This window comes from Geotrypetes seraphini, chromosome 2, assembly GCF_902459505.1.
Source record: "Geotrypetes seraphini chromosome 2, aGeoSer1.1, whole genome shotgun sequence".
NCBI lineage: Eukaryota > Metazoa > Chordata > Amphibia > Gymnophiona > Dermophiidae > Geotrypetes > Geotrypetes seraphini.
In genome coordinates, this window is record NC_047085.1 from 421,242,058 (window position 1) to 421,266,742 (window position 24,685).

The 24,685-nt window shown below is 40.0% G+C and overlaps 1 protein-coding gene across 2 annotated transcripts in view; it reads left to right on the plus strand.

Annotated features, from left to right (window-relative positions):
- LOC117354165 (1-aminocyclopropane-1-carboxylate synthase-like protein 1) overlaps nt 1–24,685 on the plus strand; it is a 64,804-nt gene that overhangs the window by 19,197 nt on the left and 20,922 nt on the right. For both annotated transcript variants that reach the window (XM_033931145.1, XM_033931146.1), the window contains exons 4-10: nt 4,764–4,833; nt 5,399–5,465; nt 8,424–8,521; nt 13,930–14,007; nt 18,156–18,256; nt 22,143–22,232; nt 22,962–23,007. In XM_033931145.1, coding sequence (XP_033787036.1) covers nt 4,764–4,833; nt 5,399–5,465; nt 8,424–8,521; nt 13,930–14,007; nt 18,156–18,256; nt 22,143–22,232; nt 22,962–23,007 — 550 coding nt within the window. The remainder of the gene's footprint in view (nt 1–4,763; nt 4,834–5,398; nt 5,466–8,423; nt 8,522–13,929; nt 14,008–18,155; nt 18,257–22,142; nt 22,233–22,961; nt 23,008–24,685) is intronic.

A 24,685-nucleotide genomic window follows, 5' to 3' on the forward strand; every position in this document is an offset into this window, starting at 1 on the left:
CGCCTGAGCTGAGGTAAAGCCTATCCCAGAAGAGACTTACTATCAAACCTAGAGCCGGAACAAACCAGGCACGCTGGAACAGCTGTGATCTCAAATGCTTTTCAGTAGCCAAAGAGCCTATCCATAATCACTTTATTTTGCTAGTGCATTTGGTAAGATTTTACTTCCAAATGAAGCTGTCTCTAATAACAGGGAAAGATGAATAAAATTTTAAAGAACAATCTCTTGTAGGTATTAAACTTCTGTATTTAAGGCAGGAGATCATTTGTCCATCTACAGAGCATGACACTCAGCCATTCTATATCTCGTGGTTGTAGTTGTTAGACCATACATTTTAAATGTCACCAGAATTCTCTCAAACGTTTATTACCAATTGTTTATAAAATCAAACTTCAAGTATTTACACACATTTTTGTAACTTTCCAATTTCAAAACATCACTAATCAAATTGAATTGAAATAACTTCCAAAAGATCTTAAATAATTCAAATATATCCAGCATGAGTTTTATAAAGACATTGGCTGCACACGTTGATTTAAAAATTCTTGTAATTTTCCTGGCTCATCAAAATTAAGTGTTTTATTTCCTTGAGTTACCTTCATAATAGCGGGGTATATTAACCCATATTTTGCTCCAATATTTCTTAGTTGAGGTCTTAATTCTAAAAATCTTTTCCTCATTAGCAGTAGCCAGGGCCGCCATCAGAAATTTCTGGGCCCCTTACTGAGCAATCCTATTGGGCCCCCCACGCACCCCTTCCCCCCCGACGCCCCCCCCCTTCTTCCATGGGCCGAATACACACATACTTTTCTGCTAATGCTCCACCTAAGCCAGTCCCGTAAAATCTTCTCACGTCCATTGGGTGATTTGGCATAGAGGAGATATTCATTAAAAGAACGTCCGTCAAGATCTTTACTCATAGACTGTGCCATTTGCTTTAAATCATCTTCCATCATTAATCCAAATTCAACAATTCTTTCTCTGTCTTTGTCCTGAATGACATCTGGCCACATTGTTGGATCCTTCCAGTCAACAAATTTATGAGCAGGCGCGGAGAATGCATTTTTAAACAAATGTAGTTTATCCTTGTACTCCTTATGTAATTTTAATCATCTATGGATATGTTTGTATGTTTATTGTTCAAATGGTTTTATTTATTTCCCCAAATTTATTTTTGTTATACGCATTGAAAATATTTGATATTGTGTTTAAATCAAAATCTCAATAAACTTGAAACGAGTGCCCGTGAGATTGTGGGAGGGTTAAATACTCAAAACTTAGAAGAATAACAATTTACTTAAAGTTTTGCTACGCCAGCTTTCTGGTATCTTTACATACAGTGGCGTACGTAGCATATGTAACATCCGGGGCCCATCATTTTTTGGCACCCCCCCCCATCTGTATGAAAAACATGATTTTTAGTAACAAACCACACGTCACACATGAGTACCTAGGAAAAGGCAGCATCTTACATATTGCAGTGAGCAGTACATCAATACACCCATTGTAAAACTAAACAAGCCAGACCAGCACAGATCAATCCTACACCGTCAATCCTAACAGAAAACCATGTCCTTCGAACACACAGAACACAGAAAACACCTTCGCCTAGTATGGAATATGTCATCACAAACTAACCCCTCACTCTTTTACAAAACTGTAGTGTGGATTTTAGCCACAGTGGTAACAGCCTTGACGCTCATAGAATTCTGAGCATCAGAGCTGCTACCACCACGGCTGGCGCTAAAAAACGCTCCACAGTTTTGTAAAAGGGGGGATAAAATAGAAATACACAGTTTCAACGCTCTAGCTCAGAGGTGCCCAAACTTTTTGAGCTTGTGAGCTACTTTAAAATGACCAAGTCAAAATGATCTACCAACAATAAAATTAAAAAACACAAAGCACACTATAAGCTGAGAAAATGTTAATTATCATTCCTATTCTGGGTTTTTTTCAAAGAGGTCAAGGCAGATGACTCTATGCATTGTCACCTCAGTAACAACCATACAAAAATAGACAAATATACCCTCCATCCTTTTTATTAAACCACAATAGCAGTTTTTAGCGCAGGGAGCTGCGCTGAATGCCCAGTGCTGCTCTTGACGCTCATAGGCTCCCTGCGCTAAAAACCACTATTGTGGTTTAGTAAAAGGGGACCATATTGTAAAATATAGACAGCAGATATAAATTCAGAACTGTGCATAGTAAGTGAAGGGAAGTTTTCATCTCTGGGAATTTACCCAGTTAACTATTAAGTTATTTGGGCAAATTCCTTTGAAAACTGTGGTAATACTGCCTCCACTTTGCTAAATTTAAAATAAAATCATTTTTCCTACCTTGTCTGGTGATTTCTGGTTGCACTTTCTTCTTCTGACTGTGCATCCAATCTTTCTTCCCTTCTATCAGCCTATATGCTTTCTCTCCTCCACACCTCATTCCCTCCCCCAACTTTTTCTTCCTCTCTCCCTGACCTTTCTTTCTTTTTTTCTGTTTCTCTTCTTTCCTTCTGTTTCCCTGCCTGCCCCCTTTCTTTCTTTCTCTCTGCCGTTCCCCAAGCCACTGCCGCTGCCATCGGGGAACAGGACCCACCAATGGATAACAGGCCCCAAAGCCGACGCCAACGCATGCTCTCCCTGCTTCAGGCCGATCAGTCTTCCTCTCCCCGACGTCAATTCTGCCGTCGGAGAGGAAGTTCTGCCCAGCCAGGCAGCGATTGGCTGGCCCGAACTTCCTCTCCGACTGCAGAATTGACGTCGGGGAGAGGAAGACTGATCGTCCGATAGATTAGATCGCCAAGACAAAGTGAGTCCTGGGTGATCGACTCACTTTGCCTTGGCGAGCTACTGGCGCCCCTGCCTTAGAACACTGCCTAGGACCCTGGGGGAGCCCGGGCCCCCTGTCAGCTCCGGGCCCCTGAATGCAGGACTGGTAGTACTGCCCTGATGGCGGCCCTGGCAGTAGCTCTTGCAAAGTCAGACACTATGAGGGGCATAATCGAAAGGGACGTCTAAGTCCGTTTACGTCCATCTCACAAGTCGTCCAAAGTTAAAAAGAGCCTAAGACACATTTTCAAAAGATACGTCCAACTTTTTTTTACTTTTGAAAATCGTCTAATTATACGTCCTGCCGATCTGATCGTCCAAGACACTAAATCGTCTATCTTTTTACCACATTTCCGTCCAACATTCTGTCCAAGTCCAAAACGCCTAGAACAAGCCCTGTTGGACGTGGGAGGGGTCTGCAAAGTGATGGACTACACACCCAGACATGCCACCTAAATAGTGGGGTACCTTACAGGGCACTGCTGTGAACTTCACAAAAAGGGTGCCATGGCTTCTCCTCACTATAGCTCCCTTATAGGTGATGGTAAGCCCCCCAAACCACCTCAAGAATCCCCTAGACCCACTTATCTACCACCCCAATAGCCCGTATGGCTGCAGGAGCCACTTATATGCCAGTAAAAAAGGGTTTTGAGGGTGTATAGGGCAGTGCACATGTTTCAGTATCAATGCAGTGATTACAGGGGCTTATGGGCATGGGTCCTCCTCTCTATGGGTCCCTAACCCACCCCCAAGACGACTTAAGCTGCCTCTGGGCTGGACGACTAGGCTTTCCTATGCTAGGCGGCCAGGTGATGATGGTCTGGAAGCTGAAATTTTAAAGTTGTGAATAAAATTTTTATGGGGGTGGGGGGTTGGTGATCACTGGGGTAGTGTGTGGGGGTCTGTGTTATGTGTTTGCAGTGCTTATCTGGTGAGTTTAGGTGGGTTTTTGTGACTTAGCCCATGTTTTATATTGTCTAAGTCACAACATCCAAGTTCCATCTAGGCTCTGTTGTTAAACTTTTGGTTATATATGCTGTACGACTAAATCTAAGCCAGCCCACATCCCACCCTTGACACGCCTCCCGAAATGCCCCATTTAGCTTTGGATGTTGAGCAGCACTATGAAGGCCTAGGTCGTTTTTAAATACGTCCAAAACCCGGTTTTATTATCGGCGCTTGGACGTGTTTGAGAAATGTTTGTCCAAGTGCCGACTTAGGCCGGTTTTTGGATATTTTTTTCTCTTTCGATTATGAGCCCCATAGTGTTTCAAAGCCCTTATATATCATCCATCTTTCTAAGCTATTCTATAAAAGCAGTTGTGCCTTATTCTCGCAGCTATCGATACCTTTTTGCAGGAGGGGTATCTGCATCTTAGTTAGCCAATTTGACTGGGAAGATGGTATATACATAAATGAAATCTGTGTCCATTTATTTGACTGAAATACAGTTCTTAGTTAAGCAGATCTTTTGTCCATGTATTCAGGGCAGGGAAGGAGGGTGGTTGAAGTCGGGGACCAGCCATTGAACAATTGGAACTTTTCCGTGGACCTAGAGATTCTCCTAACTGCTCCGACTTTGTGTACTGCCTGTTTCAGATATTATACATATATGTATAGAAAACCACACATGAAAAATGTTAGCAGAAATGAAATGCCTTTAAACCACCTTGTTAATCAGTTTATCAAGTTACTAGACAGCAAAAGGTTGCAAGAAATGTGCCCTGCTGATATCATGCTTCAGTTCCTTTCATCTGATATATTTAACAGTATAGAAATTAATATTCTCTTCTTATATATAGTGTTTCAATGGCAGCTAAATAGCAATACTTAAATGGCAGTTGTGTATTAAAGAAAATACATTTATTTTTTATCGATGAGAGTTTTGGAGGAGTTATTTTATTTGATTTATAATACCCACTTATTTCTATGATGATTCAGTTTCAGGGAGGCAATTGCAAACTTCCTTACATCTTATGGGAAAGCAGCAACACCAGTGAATCCAGAGCAGGTAAAAATAATTTGTTTAGTCTGTTGTCTATAGATCTTTGTGATGTTTTCACTTCAGTACTGGTTCAACAGCTTGTACTGGGTGTAACAGGTAGATGAAAGGAGGCATGTTTCTTCTACAATTGTACAACCCACAGCTCTGTTTATCAGATTTACTAATGATTTTACTGAGTTTGGCCTAGATGCACAAAAGTCAGTCAGTATTACCAATTTGCTGGCCGATTCCCCAACAGCGATCGAAGCACAAACAAGTTTGCATGCAAATGATTTGCTCGCAAACGCAACCAATTCAATCACTCATTGAGCGATTGACACATGCGCAAAGCCCTAACCGCAGTGACATTGCTGTTAGGGATTCTGGTTTTGTTTTTTTAATGGCACAGATGTGCTGTGTTAAACACAACTTGTCCCATTAAAAAAAAGCCCCCCATGCCATGCCCTCCACCCTGAGGCGGCGCCCCAAGCCACCGACCCGAGGCAAATTGGGAGGCAGATTTCTGTACCTGCTACTTCTGTCAAACTGCCGTCTTTTATTACGGAAGTGATTCAATTTGGTCTCTTTCTAGATTATTGTTATGAATGGTTGCTGTTCCATTTTTGCTTCTCTTTCAACTGTATTATTTGATCCTGGAGGTAAGTAAAAATAATGTTCAGTTAGAAATGCATAAGTTTGGTTGTGTATTTCTTTTCATTGTTTTGTCATTTTCATAGAGTGTTCCTTCTGCCTTAACAATATGTAATTGTTAATTTTGCCAACTACTTGTAAAGGCTGCCAAGAGTCTGCGCTATAGATGTTAGGAATATTTTCTGCAATATTTAACTAAAAGGTGTACTGTTCAATCTTTTCAGGAATTCTGTTTCAGCAGCCTCTTGAGTATGTCATTACTATAGGTGTCAAATCAATTTATATAGTATATACTCCCTATGATAAAACTACTGCAATCACTAACATAAGTGGAGAAAGAGTTCTCGGAAGAAAAGACCCCACATAATTCAGCACATCAAATCGTGCAAACTGGGGCACAATACAGTCATTGGTCTCTCAAAAAACTCCACAATGTTCATATATTCAAAATACCATTCAATCAGGATTGCAGAATAATTTTCTCAAGCGTAGAAGTACTTCAGGACAACAAATTATTGTAATGAATAGACCTCATTTTCCACTGAAAGTACATTTATACGTAGTGGGAGGGGGGAGGGTAGAAAGTTCCTTTATTGGTCTTATGTGGGGAGGGAATAAATTTATGTATGTAAAATCATAATTGAATGAATTTCAAGTAATGTGTAAAAGTTTCAAATGATGTAATATTGTGTACTTGATGTAAGATGAAAAATGAATAAAGAATTTGAAAAAAAAAAGTACTTCAGGACTAAATCAATCCAAACATTTTAAAGTTGCTGCAAGGAGTCATTCCAAAAGTCTGCCCTGAAGCTAGTTTACAATCCCTGGTGGTCTAGGGGTGTAGTTAGGGCAGAAGCAATCCTCACTTACTCCTGCCCATTCCAGCTCTGCTCTCAAAATGTCTGCAGTGATTGGGGCATCACTGCTGTCCCGACTATCACTAGACCACCAGGGATTGTAAGGCATTCATGGGGGGGACAGCTTAGTATTTTTTTTTTTGTAATGCACTTACTATTTTGCACAATAGTTTATGTGGTAAATAGTTCTCCAAATAAATGCTTTGGGTACAAAATTTTAGCAGGAATTCAAGTCTGTAAATTTGGCATAATCTCTTTAGGAGTTGGTCTCTCTGGAGTTATGACATAAGCTATCACTCTGGCGTGAAGTCGGCCATTGTAAAAGCACCATGGCTTTTAGTTTTTCACTAATTGCAGTCCATATATGTGGAGACTGCATTTTACCTCCAAGCAAAGTAGCCAAAATGGTTATTTTCTGGTTTTGATACTGTGGGTTTAGTAGGGGGATTTATATCCCGTCCTATCAGAAAGCTCAGAACGAGTTACAAGTAAGCATACAAAGCATTAAACAGGCAGGAGGGAGTACGGTTACAAGCTGGAGAAGTAACGGAGCATATATTGTGTTAACAATTTTGGGGTGAGGGAGTCCGGATTAAATGCTGGGAAAGTAACAGAACATGGTAGGGTAACAATTTGGGGGCAAGGGGATACTACAGAAAAAGATTAAAATGTCAGGACTTGTAGTCCTTCATTTTTCTGACGCCATAGCTTATGTGCTGCAGTGTGGATGAGAGCGTGCTTGTTTCTTTAGTCTACGTTAACGGGTGGTAGGGCTATGGTTAGAGTGTTGGAAGAGGAAGGTTTTAACTGCTTTCCTGAAGTCCATCATGTTTTCCAATGTTCTAATATGTAATAAATAAAAGAGGTACAGACTGCAGTCTCCAGTGCCATCACTAGTTCACATTCATACAACTAAACTTGAGGTTTTGACTTCAGCTGAGACCAGGTGATTTTCAGCTACAGTTTTGGTTTCGGCTGAAAGCTTTCAGACCATTTCAATGGCAGTTTTGGTTTCCGCCAAAACTGATAAAGCTGGGGGGTTTTGTCGATGTCTATGCCAAATAACAAGTGGGACCCTCGGATCTCTCCCTTGTTGGAGGGAAGACTCTAGTGTGGGCCTTCAGACTACTTAAGATAGAGCTGCCCAAAAACCCAGGAGTTTTGGGAAATAATTAGGCAGACCCTCAGGGAGGTGTTTAATTAAATAGCCATGCTTTTTGTTAAGAGAAGGATCCATTCCAGTATTTTGCATTCCCAGACTGTTATTTGCCTGTAACATACCATGTTTCCCCAAAAATAATTTGTGCTCCAAAAAATGCACTAGGGCTTATTTTCGAGGAATGTCTTACTTTTGGGGGAAACACGGTATCTACCCTTGACACTTGCCATGCTATACCTATCCCTCCCATCCCTTTGTGTAACGGAACCTCACCGACCGCTTTACATACCTCCAAAGCCTCAAAACAGGTTGTAGCACTCTGATCAGGCTGCTTCACGTCCTTCCCCGCCAGGACCTTCCCTCTGCTGCATCACTTGACTTCTCACTGCCTTTTGGCACCTGTTTCCAACTGTGTTCTTTTGATTGTAGTTTCTTGACATGTTGGGGCAGCTGGGATTTCTGTGCTGGGGAGGAGGGAGGGATTGTTATTCTTTGTTTTGTTATGCAAAATTTCAACCTGTATATTTTGTTCTGTTCCTTGTGTTTCTTTAATAAAAAATGTCATTCAAAAATTTTCTAACTGATTCTCAGCTCCGAGAGTGGTGGTTCATCATTGGCATTGTCAGATGATGATGCTCACTTATGTGGCTGATTTTATCCTGCCATCTGTGGAGAGGTCATTTTGTTACAAGTAAATGACTTGCTTTATATGCTTCTCTACCAAAAGCATTGGGGAGCGGGGAAATCCCCCACAAAAAAACTATAAGATTGCCACTTGGAAGATGTGTTGTGCAAATTTGTTCATTTCTGCCATCGTTCACTATTACTACATAGATAGTGTTATCACCTTGCACCCTCATAACGAGCACTGGTGCTTGCTTTTGTGTGGAATTTATTTGGGGTAATTATTTTTTTATTTATTTTTTTTAATTTTGACTGTTTCTGTTTAGATGGCTACCTCATTCCCACCCCTTACTATGGTAGTATAAACACTCATACTGGACTGTATGGAGAAATTCAGCCAGTTCATGTACCGCTATTAAGTGAGGTAAGACATTATGAATCAAGAATTTTAATGAATATACTGTATGTTATGAGTCTTGTTCTGACTTCAAAGGTGGCTGTCTGTTTCAATAATATGGATTCTTAAAGTAGTCTGAATCTTATTTGACTGAAAATTTGCCATGTGATTTGGCTTGGGTAGTTTTTGATCATCATTTAAGTAATGATGCAGCATTAATTTGGTTAATTATAATGCTCCTGAAGTAATGCAGAGACAGGACCTGCTACTGCTTGTAGGGACTCTTCCCTTGTGAATAAGGAAATCGTCTAAAACTTGAGGGGGAAAGACACTGAATTTGGCTTTTTGTGTATTTATTTAAAGAAGGTGAAGCAGCAAGGGTAGGTAAAAGCGCTCTGACTCGGGAGTGGATGGGAATTGGCCTTTTATTTATAGGCTTTTTTTTTTTTTTTTTTTTGTAAATCTTTATTCATTTTCATATCTTACAAGAAGTGTAAAATAATCAATCACAAAAAAATTTTTGACAATCTTACTTATAATCATTAAAGTATAAAAGAAATATACCCCTATCCATTAACAATAAATCAATTAGCAAATATCACATTTCCCTATCCCACCCCACCTATATCTTATATAATAACAAGGTGTTTAAGGTGTCTGATCATTAGAATATATAATCAATGGCCCCCAAATCTTTTTAAAATTATGATAATTCCCTTGCTGTATAGCAAGCATCCTCTCCATTTTATAAATATGACAGACTGAATTCCACCAAAAAGTATAATTAAGTTTAGTATAATCCTTCCAATTTCTAGTAATATGTTGCATGGCGAACCCCGTCAGTATCAATAAAAGTTTATTATTATTTGCTGAGATTGGACTCTTAAATCTCATAGATGTACCAAATAATATAGTGTCATATGAAAGGGCAACATGATTTTCTAACAATGAATTAATTTGGGACCAAATTAACTTCCAAAAGGCATTTACATAGAGACAGAAAAAAATTAAATGATCTAAAGTCCCAGCTTCTAAACTACAATGCCAGCATCTATTGGACCTAGAGCTATCCAACTTCTGTAAACGAACTGGGGTCCATAAAGCTCTATGCAACAAAAAGAACCAGGTCTGTCTCATAAATGCCGACCTTGTAGTTCTTATTCTCCAAGACCAAAAACGTGGCCATTGAGAGGCAGAAATTTGATGCCCAATCTCAATGCTCCAAATATCCCTAAGACCAGTTTTCTGTTTTTTATTCAAATACCCATACAATAATTTATACCATTGTGGGGCTTGGTGACCCAAGAAATCCGCCTGAAAGCATAGGAATTCCAAACTATACTGAGAATTAAGAACTTTCCATTCAGGGAACCCTTCCTGAATAGCCTACTTCAATTGCAACCACTTGAAATTTTGTGATTTATTTATAGGCTTTTAAACCAATTAAGATAGGAAGAATTTTTTATTTACAAGGTTTAATTGAAGATTTTCCTGAACAATAGATGAATTTTAGGTCTGTCACATTCATTGAGAAGCAAATCTAAAATAGTATAGAATATACTTAACAAATTTAAGGAACTTTATTTTAGTTTTAAGTATCTCTATTCTCTTAGCAACTTCAAATAACTAAATATGGAAACATGATGGCAGATAAAGTAAATTGGCCCATCCAGTCTGCCCATCCACAGCATCTAGTAACTCCTCCTCTCCCTAAGAGAACTTGTCCCATGCTTTCTTGAATTCAGTCTGTCTCCACCACCTCTACCTTACTACCCTTCTGTGTAAAAAAAAAAAAAAAAGTATTTCCTTAGATTACTTCTGAGCCTATCACCTCTTAACTTCATCTTATGCCCTCTCTTTCTGGAGTTTCCTTTCAAGTGAGACTTGCCTCATGCACATTTATGCCACAAAGATATTTAAACGTCTCTATCATATCTCCCCTCTCCCGTCTTTCCTCTAAAGCAGTGTATCACAAATTGTGTGCTGTGGCAGATGCCAAGTGTGCCGAGAGGCGCCGGCTGACTGCTTACAGGACATACCTCTCGCGGTGAGAGGCACGTCCTATAGGCTGTCAGCTGGCACCTATGCCTCTCTTCCTCTCCCCCACCAGCAAAGGGACAGGTTCAGCATTAATAATTTGAATTGTAAATGAGCTCTTATATGCAGCCAGTTCAATTTTTATTCAAAGATTCATACCTTTTTTTTTTTTTTTCATATGCAGGTGTCTATGAAAGAAAACATTAACAATATTTTTCTAAATAATAATCAGATGAACAGAAATTAATGCTAAAGTCTACACCAAGAAAAGAAATTGAAAACAATTGGAAAATAAAATGAGGCAATTATAAGGGAAACTTACCCCCCCCCCCCAACTATCTTGAGTCTAGTAACTTTAAACCTCCTAATTTTAACGTTCTTATGTTCCAAGACAGATTTATCAAGATGTAAAGAAAATATACTGCTTTCCCTGCAGATAAACATTGCATCTACAAGGAATCTGTGGAGAAAAAAGTTGCTCCAAGGACCAAAACACTGAGGGCACACAATGAATTTACATGTTTAAAACAAGAACGATATTTATTTCTTCACTCAATGAATAGTTAAGCTTTGGAACTGATTGCCAGAGGATGTGGTAGCAGTGGTTAGCATAGCTGGGTTTAAAAAGAGATTTGGACATGTTCTGGAGGAAAAATCCATAGTCTGCTATTGACAAACATGGAAGAAGTCACTGCTTGTTTAGGGATTAGTAGCATAGAATGTTGATACTATTTGGGTTTCTGCCAGGCACTTAAGACCTGGTTTGGCCACTGTTAAAAGCCTTATACTGTGCTAGATGGACCACTGGTCTGACCCAGTATGGTTGCTATTATGCTGTTATGAAACACTGTTTCCTACACATCTGGAAAAATCTGAATTGGGCTATCTGTAAAGTGGTTTCTTTTTATATTTAAATTGACACCAGTAGCATTTTTCTGAAGCTAGAGTTACAAGCAAAGTATCTCGAGAGGCAATAGTATCTTGGGAATCTTCCACAGGTCCTAAAACTGCCGCCCCTCCCCAAAGAACTCTTCCTGCTTAGGTAATTAAGTATCCTAAAAAATTAAGTCTCCCCTGACCCAAAAACACGGGGTGAAGGGAAGAGATATCTCTTCCCTTCACCCCGTGTTTTTGGGTCAGGGGAGATTACATTTTTTTTGGATACTTGTCAGTACTCCTCTTTTTGGGTTTTCCATTGTTTCTTTAGGTAAATAAGTAGACATGACAATAGAAATTGTTTGCTCTAACAGAATTCATTAGAACCTCATTTTTTTGTTTACTAACCAAGCAATGCAAGATACAGGTGACTATAAACACCTCAATATAACAACTGGGTGAAACTCAAACAAAAAATGTCCCCAAAGAGCCTAGAACAAGAACAAAACAAAAAAGGGACCAAAAACAAAATTTAAAATACCTTTGAACCAAGAAGGTGCTCAGAACTAATACATGGTAAGAAAATCACCAAACCGGGGACAAACCCCTGTAAGGACTTTCAAAGAGTCTATCATTGCACCATCCACAATCGGTAGAAAGATGTTTTGATTTTGTTTAAATAAATATATCCTTTAATGTGTCCATTTGAAGTGTCCAATTCTGTAGTGAAACTGTTGTCTTCTAAATAATAAACTGTGAACGTTTTTTAAGCACTTAACTTTGGGTGGTTTGGAAGTAGTCTCGATACAGTGGGTACTCGCGGGTTCTAACGCGTTTCGCCGGTAGGCTTCTTCAGAGAACCCCCTCATGCTGGTTGTAACATCGAGTTCAATTCCTTCCTCACTCTTCACCCATAATTACAGGACTCCAAACTCCGTACCCTGTCCTGTCACGCCCTCTGGAAGCGCATTCCAGGTGTTCACCACCCGTTGAGTGAAGAAGAACTTCCTAGCATTGGTTCTAAATCTGTCCCCTTTTAATTTTTCTGAATGCCCTCTCGTTCTTGTAGTTGTCGAAAGTTTCTCTATGCCTTTCGTGATCTTGTAAGTCTCTATCACATCCCCTCTAAGTCTCCGCTTTTCCAGCGAAAATAGCCCCAGTCTCTCTAATCTTTCAGCATATGAAAGGTTTTCCATACCTTTTATCAAACGTGTCGCTCTCTTCTGAACCTCTCGAGTATCGCCATATCCTTCTTTAGGTATGGCAACAAATATTGGACGCAGTACTCCAGATGGGGGCACACCATCGCCTGATACAACGGCAGGATAACTTCTTTCATTCTGCTTGTAATATCCTTCTTGATTATTCCCAGCATTCTATTCGCTTTCTTAGCGGCCACTGCGCATTGTGCCGACGGCTTCATTGTCATGTCCACTATTACCCACAAGTCCCTTTCTTGGGTACTCTCACTCAATAACAGCCCTCCCATCGTGTAGCTGTACCTCAGGTTTCTGTTTCCTAAGTGTAAGACTTTACATTTCTCTACATTGAACTTCATCTGCCATCTCATCGCCCACTCCCCTAGTTTGTTCAGATCCCTTTGTAAATCTTTGCAGTCCTCTTTAGTCCTAGCCCCATTAAATAGCTTGGTGTCATCTGCAAATTTTATTACTTTGCTCTTCGTCCCTGTTTCTAGATCATTTATAAATACATTGAATGCAGCAGTCCAAGCACCATCCCCTGCGGAACACTCGTGACCCTCCTCCAGTCCGAGTAGTGGCCCTTCACTCCTACCATCTGCTTCCTGCCCGCCAACCAATTCCTGATCCATCTGTGTATGTCTCCTTCCAGCCCATGGTTCTTCAGTTTCCGAAGTAGGTGTTCATGGGGTACCTTGTCAATGGCTTTTTGGAAGTCTAAGTATACAATGTCTATGGGGTCCCCTTTGTCCATTCGTTCGTTTGCACTTCGAAGAAGTGCAATAAGTTTGTCAGGCTTTAAAGGATATATTTATTTAAACAAAATCAAAACACCTTTCTACCGATTGTGGATGGTGCAATGATAGACTCTTTGAAAGTCCTTACAGGGGTTTGTCCCCGGTTTGGTGATTTTCTTACCATGTATTAGTTCTGAGTACCTTCTTGGTTCAAAAGTATTTAAAATTTTGTTTTTGGTCCCTTTTTTTGTTTTGTTCTTGACTATAAACACCTGACACACACTATACACAAGACTTAATTTCTCTGTCTCCATCTGCTTGGTAGATGGATATAACCCATAGTTTCTGGACTGGTGAAGTGAGACTCGAAGAAAGAAATTTAGCAAGTATGGCACTTCTCCATAAATACAGGAAAAACTCTAGATAGTTGCAAACAAATGCTCATGGCACTATAGCGCAGTAGAGGCTGGTTCTGTTTGAGCCCAAAAGAAGCAGAAGGAAACTGCCAACACACACATAAAAAAATAAATGAATGAAAAAAGCACACCAATGTAAAGCTCTGCCATCTCTTTTCCTTTTTGCATAGATAACTTGTGGAGACATGCACCCTTTTCAGTTAACAGTTGAAAAACTAGAAACTGCCATGCAGGGAGCCATCGAGAAGGTAAGAAAAGATTTGCATTGCAGTCAAACCAGCTGCTGTAACCCTCTTTTCATAGATGCTTTCAAAAGGATGGGTGTATGACAAATAAGCTACCGCTGACTTTGAGAGTTAATTTTCAACTTGTTCTTTGCACTTGTGATATCCAAATGATCTTCAAAATGTATACCTAATTATTTTATTTAAAAAGATGGAAGTGGGCAAATAAATATTAATAAATATGAATGCTCCACTTGTTAATTTTAAGAGCACTATCTCAACGGAAGAAAAACGCTTTTTCTTCCGTTGAGATAGTGCTCTTAAAATTAACAAGTGGAGCATTCATATTTATTATGTAATTATTTTAACATAGACATTTGATGCAGTGCTTGAATCATTTAAGACAGTGTATCATCATAAACTGTGTGCAGCAGCAGCAGATTCCAGGTGTTCCCCGACGAGACGCTGGTAAGGAGGAGAGGTGCTGGCGTGGGCTGACTGCTTATAGTACATGCCTCTCGTGGCGCTGACGACTCTTCTCACTGGCATGTCTCCACCCCTGTATCTCTCCTCCTCCAGGATCCCCCACCAAAGTGATGGGTTCAAGGTTGTGGTCAGATGGGTGTGTCCGCACTTCCAGGTGCCTTTCGGCCGGGGCACTGGGCTTAGTTTACCTTTCGGCTGAAAAGTTTGGGGGACGCTGATTTAAGATTTCAAGAAACTGCTTTCTAAGAAGTAAAGTAGACTATACTGTGGCAGCTGCACAGAGGCCTCCCTGTTTAAAGGGCGTTACTTGACATAGCGCATGAATTGCTGTGCTTTGGATGGTTTATAAAAATAAGAGCTGTACCAAACGGCATATTTTACTATTCAACCAGATGCGAATAATGGGCATTGAACTTTAACATCATAAATCCAAAGAAGCAGTGTGAAATCTGAGATCAAATGTTTTATTAGCTCGGTAAAGCCCCAGATTATTTGTATATAAATTTAAATCACTATTCGGCCAAACATCAATAATATATTTGGGGCACTATTTCTGGCCAAATCAAATATGAATAGTCGGTACAGCCCTAGTTATAACCAAAAACCACCTCTTAGGTAGAAGTGTAGGATTTAACTGAGGAGCCAACATTCCTCATATTGATTCTGTGAGTTTTTTATTGTAGAATTCTACAGCATAGAAGTCGCTTGCTATATATTCATGTACGTAGGCTCTAATCCCTTAATGGTACTTATTTGCTAAATATATACCCTCATTTTTACTATTTCTACTTCCCAAAACTAACGTATGTTTCCTAATGTTTTTGGTTGATCTAAAATGAAAATTAAGAAAATGAGAAAGACATTATAAAGTATTTCAGTGCTATAACCCCCCCCTTTTACAAAACCACAAAAGTGGGTTATTAGCGCAGGCTGGCACACTGAATGCTCTACACTACTCCAGACACTTATGGAGTTCTTATGAGCATCAGGAGCAGCACAGAGCATTCAGCGTGCCGACCTGTGCTAAAAATTTACTGCTTTCACGGATTTGTAAAAAGGGTGGGGGGAAGGGTAAATTAGCTGTCTCTTTCTGGACTTTTGGGCTTTGAGAGTTCATCAAGCATCTTCAATAATAACTATGCTAATGCACGTGTTTCCTTTTCTTTCATGTATAAAGTGCCAGATGCAGTACAAAGTTTTTCCCATTTTGTAATGCTTAGTACATCTGTCTCTAACTGACTTAATGATAAATGATCTGTATACTTTGCAGGTAATTCTATAAAGAGCCACTTAATTGTAGACAGCAAGAAAGCACATACTTGGCAAAATTCTAGTCATTTGCACAAGTAAACATTTTTTAAATAGAATGCTGCCTAGAATCCCTTTGCTGGCAGATGTGCACATGGAAAGAGTTTTGTGCATAAGTAGAGAATACTATAATTTACATATATTCTTTTATACGCCTAGGCACTGTCATTTATACCAGCTTTTAAATGAGTGCACCTTAAATTTATGTGCATTTTCAGTGTTCCATAAAGAAGTAGATACTTACTTTTCTTTGTAGAATATACCGGAAATAGCTGTCTAGGCTGGTACCTTTGGTAGGTGGCTTGTTATAGAATTACCTTTCGCATGGAGTTTTTGGCACATTAAAGAAAAGATTTTTTAAAAAATTTTAGAACCATATTTGGCCTCTGATTAGATCAATAATAAAATGCTCACCTCTCAGCTTTATTTTGAGTTATATTTTAAACCTGGTTCTTTCCCTTTTTCTGTAAGTAGGGACATTTTTAAAGATCTAAATGAGAGAAAGCCTTGGGCCAAACAAGGTATGGGTAAATTCATGGTTTAGTTCGGGATGACACAGGCAGATATTTGCCTTAGTTTGAGTTCAGTGACTGACTACTTTTAATCAGAATAAACTTCTTTAATGCTATTCATAATGTAAGTGAAGCACTTCTCTACACCTTGTTGGCTGTGTTGATATTTACCATTATTGTAAAATGAGAAAACATGTGTTTAGACATGTTGCATTTTTACCATTTTGTGCTTGTGGGAAAATCTTTAATGAAAGAACGCTACAGTACATTTTAACATAGCTTTCACTGTACTGTGGCCAAAATTGGGCCAACCTAAAGAGTTTTACAAAAGTGATAAAATGGATAATTGTTATATTGATGTAATAAAAGGTAACAAAGAAGTCAAGATTGTTTGCAGAAATATGTTTTGCTGAGATTCTTTTCCACTCCCCCTTTGCTTGTTAAGAATAGTTACAACATAGATTTTAGGTCTTTGCAAACCGGTTCAGATTATTAGCATCTTTGTTTGCTAAAACTAAAGTTTCTAAACCTGCTGTACACAGAATGACCGTTGCAGGTGTGTTAGTTTCAGAGTAGCATCAGGGTGCATAAAGCCAACAATTTTATTTCAAAAACAAGTGTGAGGTGGGGGAAAAGTGAGTGGCACCTATGCTTGACAGAGATCTCATTTTAGCAGTCACTCATTTCAGCTTGTCATGTTGGACAAACTGTACCAGAAGTTGGTCTCCTGATTATGGCTATCCAGGGCCAGAATGTGGAGAGGCCTAATTTGGTAGAAGGAAATTACATGGGGGAATGAAGGGTACTAGAGAGAAGATGTAACTTTTTCAAAAGCACTAGCCTGAGCCCCCACTATGATGGGCAGCACTGCCATATCTGAGTCTGTTTCTCAGATTCATGGAGTATTTGCTAACCACTGTGCTTGCTCGCTTCCTGTGCAGGTTTAATTTCAGGGTGCTTCTGGGCTTGATGTTATGTGGCACAGCTAAAGTAGGAGGAAAGTTGTGCTGGGTACTTAATGAAACTTACCACGCTATATTTATTTAATTTAAAAATTTATGAATCACTTAATTCTAAGCAATGTATAAAAACATTTATATTCACATTTCAAACACAAACATTATAAAATGCAGTAAACAAAGGCTTCTCCACAAATTTCCTCAATACAGAATTCTTTAAATCTAAAACAAATAATAACCACAGCGTTAGAGAAAGGCGTCCACAAATAATTGTGTTTAACATTTTCTTAAAAGACATACGATCTTTGCATAATCTCTTTACACCTGGAATTGAATTCTAGAGCTTCTAGATTTAACATAACGAATCCCATTTTCTATATGTTCGACACCCCTGCCTTAAAGACGTGCATTCACCAGCAAAAACTTGTACTACATATTTCAGCAAACATCTCTCTCTTCTTGGTCCTAATGCTATGGAGAAGGCTGGCTGTAAGCTAAAAACCTGCTAAAGTATTTACCCTTTAGACTGCTTTGGTTGTACTGCACCATAATTCTGCACAGTTGTGCTCTGGAGCAAGTAAGGAAACTTTGAACTGAATGTTACTGCATTTTCCTTCCCTAAATTTGATTGGGATCCAAGAGTTGCACTTAAGGCCTTGAAAGTCGTACAAAAACTGATCAGCTGCTTAATTTGTTTTCTTGTTTTGGCATGGGTTAAATCTGGGGAAAGATCTACCGCTAGTGGCCATTTAGCAGCTGTCATTGGTGCAGAATTGCAAAAGTTAACGTACAATTGAAGCAGTTCTAATACCAGCATTGTATGAAAGGACTAGAGACCACCTGTCCATGCTGCACCGTTGTTTGACGTCCTCTTGGCGTCTCCGACTATCAGTTTTTCTTTTTTCAGGGCATCAGAATCAGAGCTTTAATCCTGATCAACCCTCACAATCCATTAGGGGACATTTACCCTGCACACTTACTGAAAGAATGTCTAGAGTTTGCGCACAGGTTTGAGTCCGAGCACTCTTTGTTTGGGCTTCGTTTTCCATTAGTCACATAAGTGTAACGATGAGTTTTGGTAATCTCCCATTTTTTCTTCATGGTGAGCACAATATGTGACCATCTCTAGGAAAAGGTGACTAAAGTCTGAGTCTGAAAATTGGCCATTCTCTACATTTTGTCATGAATCCATAGGCCATGTTTGAACCTCTCTAACTTTTTAATTTTTTCACATAAAAGGATGTTGATTACAAATTGTTTGCTGTAACAGAATTCATTAAAAACCTTGAGGTTTTTTTTTTGTTTCTGTATACTATCACCTTTTCCTGGGGATGGGTTGGTGGAGGGAGGGATGGGTTGGGGGGTGTAGAGAGAGGGCTCCTTTTTCCTCCCCTCTCGACCCCCACTTTAGGGTGGTTGAATTTTTTTAAGTAGAGGAAGCAGATCATCTCTTTAATATATTCGCTAAGACAATGGCTTTAAAGATAGTATGTAAATTGAGACTAAAGGTTCTAGTTATACAATATCTTCAAGCTAGCTACTTAGAATGAAGTGCGCAAAAGCCTGATTAAGTGGGTCAAGAATAATTTGAGATAAAGAAAGTTCAGGCAATGGCGGTATACAGCATGCTCAAGTAGCTTGGATAGGAAGGGAAGGAGGGAGATGAGATGATAGTTGGAGAGGGATGTGGGGTCTAGGGAGGGTTTTTTGAGGAGAGGAATAACTATAGCATATTTGAAGGCATCAAGAACAGTTGACAGTAGTGAGTGATAGGTTGAGGATGTCAGCTGGGGAAGGGAGGAGGGGGATGACAGTAGGAGAGAGAGTGCTGAGTAAGTGGGAGGGAATATGATCAGAGGAGCAGGTAGTGGGTTTGGAGGAGGAGAGATGTGCAGTTTCCTCTACAGTAATTTCAAAAAAGGTGGTATGGGTTGAAGGGAGGCTGGCAGAATGGACAGCTGGAAGGGGGGGGGGTGAGGGGAAGGTGTCCTGGATGAGAACTTGGGGTGAATCTTGTGAATAAAATGTTTGGACTATAAGCTTGATATCTGAGCTAGGTGAGACAGATTAGGACAGTTCTGGAAGGTATTGTCATTTTCCCAGCCTGCCTGCAGGATAAAAAGCTCTGGTACATTTCATTGGTTTGGACTAGTCTTGCAAGATGAGGAAGGTGAAATTTTGGTTCTTGCCTGCTTAATTTCCCTTCCCTGAGTCGTGCTAGGCCAGTCCCTGAAAATGAGGAATTTGGTAGATTCCTGGGTCTTAGTAACATAGTAAATGACTGGTCCTGCTGCTTGTCTGCAAAGTTAGCCCTCTTAATTGTGTTGCTCTCTTTGTTGAGTAGCACTTTGGTATTAGCATACTGAAACTTTCCTAATTGTAACACCCGTTATACTGATCATGACATCAGAATTTGCCCCCATATGCTGATTTGGCAGGGAGACATAAAGCATAAATCTGGACTAGTCTAGCAGGACTCGAGGAAAGGAAATTTAATGGGTAAGGATAATTTCACCTTTCTCCTGGTTTCTGAGGAGCCAGTTAAAAGAAAGTGTTGTTTGAACATTTTAAGAATATTTTTTTTTTTTTTCATTTAGATCCTAAACCAGTGCTCATGTGCACTATATGAACATGGGTGATTACCAAAACAATAGCTGGCTGTAGCTAAAATATTTTAACAGTTTTAAGATATGGATGCTCACAGTTAATTTACTTATTGATTTAATAGAAGGGAAGAATTTAAGTGGGAATTTGAGGATTTTGAAGGACTGCCAGGAGAAGTTTTATATTTTGCTATACTAAAAAATGTATGCAAAAGGAGATAAGATGTTATCGGGCTATCTTTAAAACTAGTGTAGGTTGGAAGAGCTGGGTTTGATTCCTGGGTTTTGCTTGTGTTCTTGAACTGGCTGAGTTGTCTATGGAGACAGCATTCACAAACCTTTGGGGGGGAGGAGAGGTTTTCCAGCTATTGCATAACATTTAACACTTACCCCCTCTTTTACGAACACATAACACGGGTTTTAACGCCGGCAGCGGCAATAACTGCTCCAACGCTTAAAGAATTCCTATGAATGTCAGAGCAGTTTCCGCCACTGCCGGCACTAAAACCCACGCTGTGTGTTCGTAAAAGAGGGGGTTAGTGGTCAGAGTTGAGCACTCATGTACTGCAGTTTACAGGGAGCCCTGGGCTGTCACAGTCGTGGCTGAACTATCTAGAGCAGGTGTGTCAAAGTCCCTCCTCGAGGGCCGCAATCCAGTTGGGTTTTCAGGATTTCCGCAATGACTATGCATGAGATCTATTTGCATGCATTGCTTTCATTGTGTGCTAACAGATCTCGTGCATATTCATTGGGGAAATCCTGAAAACCCGACTGGATTGCGGCCCTCGAGGAGGGACTTTGACATCCCTGATCTAGAGGGAATGGCAATAAAATGGGGAGAGGGTAGATGCTGGATAGCTGAGAATAAAGGTTTGTGATGATGTAACCTCCAGAGGCCAGTTTCACGGTTCATAGACAACGGCGCGAAAGACAAAGGCGCGCGCCGACAACTGAGCGCAAGATGGAGGCGCGCACCGAAGAAAATTACAGTTTTTAGGGGCTCCGACGGGGGTTTTTGTTGGGGAACCTCCCCACTTTACTTAATAGACATCGCACCGGCATTATGGGGGGTTTGGGGGGTTGTAACCCTCCACATTTTATTGTAAATTTAACTTTTTCCCTAAAAACAGGGAAAAAGTGAAGTTTTCAATAAAATGTGGGGGGTTACAACCCCCCACAACGCAGCGCGATGTCTATTAAGTAAAGTGGGGGGGTTCCCCCCATGCCCCCCCGTCGGAGCCCTAAAAACAGTAATTTTGAGCGGCGCGCACCTCCGTGCTGCGCTCAATTGTCTGGGCGCGCCTTTGTCCCGGCGCGCTTTTGACCTGACACCCAGTTTCACTGAGCTAGAAGCTTGAATAAAAAGGAAGACCACTGAGGCTTTAACCCCCTAAAAGAGCAGACAGTTAAATTTATTTAATAACTGTACAAGAACATAATGTATGTGTGGTGGGGTTTTATTTTTTGGACTGTTTTGCTTTCTTGGTTAGGGCCATTTCTTGTAGAAACCTTTTATTTTATTCTGGATGTAAGTTGTAATCCTGAATAGTTTGTAGAGAATGACCCAGTGACAGACTTTGTCACCGTCTCCATCCTCATGTCATTCTTTTAGTCTCTATTTCAACCTTGGTCCTTCTACACCAGCATTCTTTAATGCAAGACTTGAGGGTCAGTGGTTGTGCCCATTCATACTCTGATTCTACCCTCTCTTCTTAAAGAGTGACATGGGAATGATTTCCCGCAGATATCCGTGGGGACGGAGACGGTGACAAATTCTGTCACCATGTCATTCTTTAGCCAGTGTTTCAGATGTAAAAACGGCCAACGAATAATGAAAATATATTACAGAATTTTGTGCAGCACAATTGGGTAACTTTGGGCATTTCAGTAATGAAAATAGGATGTTCTGATTTGGTAATAATAAAAATTCTAAATTGTGTGCAAGTGATTAGACTTTGAGAATCCTTGTACATTTGGAAATGAATAGGATAAGTATAGAATTAGTAGGTGTGCACAGTAGCTTGATGTGTAGGGTTATCATATGGCTCCAGAAATAGGAGGACTGATTGAGACATTCAGGTTTTACTTCCATTGCTTTCAAAGAAAGTAAAACCCAGATGCCTCAATCTGTGTTTCTTACTTCCATTACCTTCAGTGGAAGTAAAACCTAGATGTTTTAATCCGTCCTCCTTTTTCTGGAGCCATATGGTAACCCTATTAATGTGGCCAGCTATGATTGTGGAAATATGTATTTTACTGTATGTATCTAATTATAACTTTCTCTAATGTAGGTATAAATTGCATGTAATAATGGATGAAATTTACATGCTTTCCGTTTATGCAGAAGATAAAACATTCACCAGTATCCTTGCCTTAGACAAGTAAGTAGAATGAAAACCTAGTTTTGATTTCTGGGTCGGGTCTTTTGCTCCCTGGGTCTGGGAAAGGGATAAGAGAGTCTCTCATTGTGATGCTTAGTGGCTAGATTTAGGGGTTCGGATTGTGAAATTCCAGAAGGAGCCCTGGCTGAGGACGGTCACTAAAATGACTGGGCAAAGCGAGCCATTTAGGAAAGAAAGGAAATATCCCCAGGTAATTGTGAATGAAATTCTAGTTGTCTTTGTCTCCTTTATTCACATTTATATACTGGCTAGTTTTTTCTTTTCATAGTAAGCTTAGTATATTAAATGCATATAAATATAATGTAAGTATACACTTCTCCCTCCGTATTCGTGATCTCAGCAATCACGGTTTCAGTTATTCGCGGTTTTTAGCTTGCTGGCTCCTCCCCCCATATTACATCAGCTTGCATAGAGAAATCGCAGATTCCAAGCGTTTACAGATAAAATTGCCAATTCCCAGCACTTTCTTCACCGTGTTTTGCCTCTCCTTCAGTAACAGGCCAGGTCTCCCACCATGTTATTCACGGTTTCACCATATTCACGATGGTTTTTAATAGAAAACAACGAATAACATATGAAAAAGTTATTCATGGTTTTTCTGTATTCGCGGGTCTGTTAATCCCCTGTTACAGCAAATACGAAGGGAGAAGTGTATAAGCTTTGTTGCTGGAGAAGAGATCTGATTAGGATTCTTTTTTCTTTGTTTAGTTTACCAGACCCAGAACGGACACATCTAATGTGGGGATTTAGTAAGGTATGTTTAAAACGTTGCTTGTTCTGTTTGTGTTTTCTTTTTTTTTTTTTTAAATCGGTGAACATGTACTTCATATGGTTTGTAGGTATTTTGTTTTGTTTCTTTTTCTTTTTTTTTCCAAAAATTGTTTATTGAAAATTTTTGAATAGAAAATACAAACTGAGATACAGATCAAGAAATAACACTCAATTGCACTCAGAAGTCATGAAACCCCATCCTAGCTACTAACAATGATCACCTCGCCTAAGAAGGAATCACTGACTAAGCAAAACACCCCCTTATACAGTCACATCCCACCACCTCCAAGAGCATTAATCCCCCCTCCCCCAATAACCAATCCCCCCTAGCCCAGTCCCCTAACTCCACCCTATTTTCCCAGCTCCCCCCAATGAAGACGCCTGCCAAGCTACATAGCTATTCCATATTTTCTGGTAGGGTCCCATGCACATCTGACACATTGCTGTCAATTTACACACAAGATGCACAAATCAGGGTTTTTTTTCTTTGACTTGGATACATTGAAAGTGTTAACTTACTAGCAGATACCTGTAAAACATTTTGTGAGGAAAATTAGTATCCAAGAAACACACAGTACTTTCATCAGGAGACATGGGAATGATCTGCCAACACAACCTCAATAAAGTAGAGAATAAAAAGACCTCGGTTTTCACAGCACACTTCCTAAAAAGGGCAAGCTGTGTGTCTCTTGGGTTTTTTCCCCCCTGAAGACGCTAGTGAGCGAAATGGGGTACGCCTTTTGGGATTTCAGCATGGGTGAGAGGATTTCTGCTACCACAATGGAGGAGAAACTGCCCCTGAGATTAGTGTTTGTGAACTGTGTGAAAAGCAGCAAGATCAAGTTGCAGTGGGTGTATCTGCAGCACTGGAGAAAGGAGTTTAACAGCTACTGGAAGCAGCGTCTAGCAACTGAGGGCTAGATTCACTAAGGCCATGGATCTATTCCCGGCAGCAGGAAACAAAACTTTTTTTTTTTAACTTTAGGAAACACTTTTTTTGCAAGGCCTACTTTTTTGTGAGCCTGTGGTTTTAACCCGCTTTAAACCCACTGGTTAAAACCACCGGCTTGCACTGCGGGGAAGCGCAGGAGAGTCAGAGAGAATTGAGCAGGAGAATCGGGGCAGAGCAGGCGGCAAGAGAATAGGAGAATCGCTGCAGATAGTCGGGGAGAGCAGGATCGGATCAGAGGATAATCGGCCACAAGCTTAGTGAATCGGGTCAGAGGAAAATCGGGTCGCAAACCGATCGGTACACTGTTTAGCTATTGATGTTCCTGTGCTTTATGGGAAGATTAACACCAATTGAGGGGGTGTATTAGTGACTTTATAGTTCCCATGCATGTTGGATACTATAGAGGTTTGGATTTTGCACCAGAAATTTTTCATTCCTTTACCAAGTCCAGAAGTTCGTGGGGATTGACTGTTTACAATATTGATGATGTGTGAAGTTTTTTTCCTGACCTTTGATTAGTGTGCACCCTCTTGACTATATTGGCTTGTCCTTTTTAGGAGGTATGCTGTGAGCATTGAGGTCTTTTTTTTTCTCTCCACATTATTGAGGTTGTATTGGCAGGATCATTCCCACATCTCCTGAAGTAAAGTAGTGTGTGTTTCTTGGATATTGAGTTGTTCCTACTTTTGCCTGTTGCGATTCTTTTGTT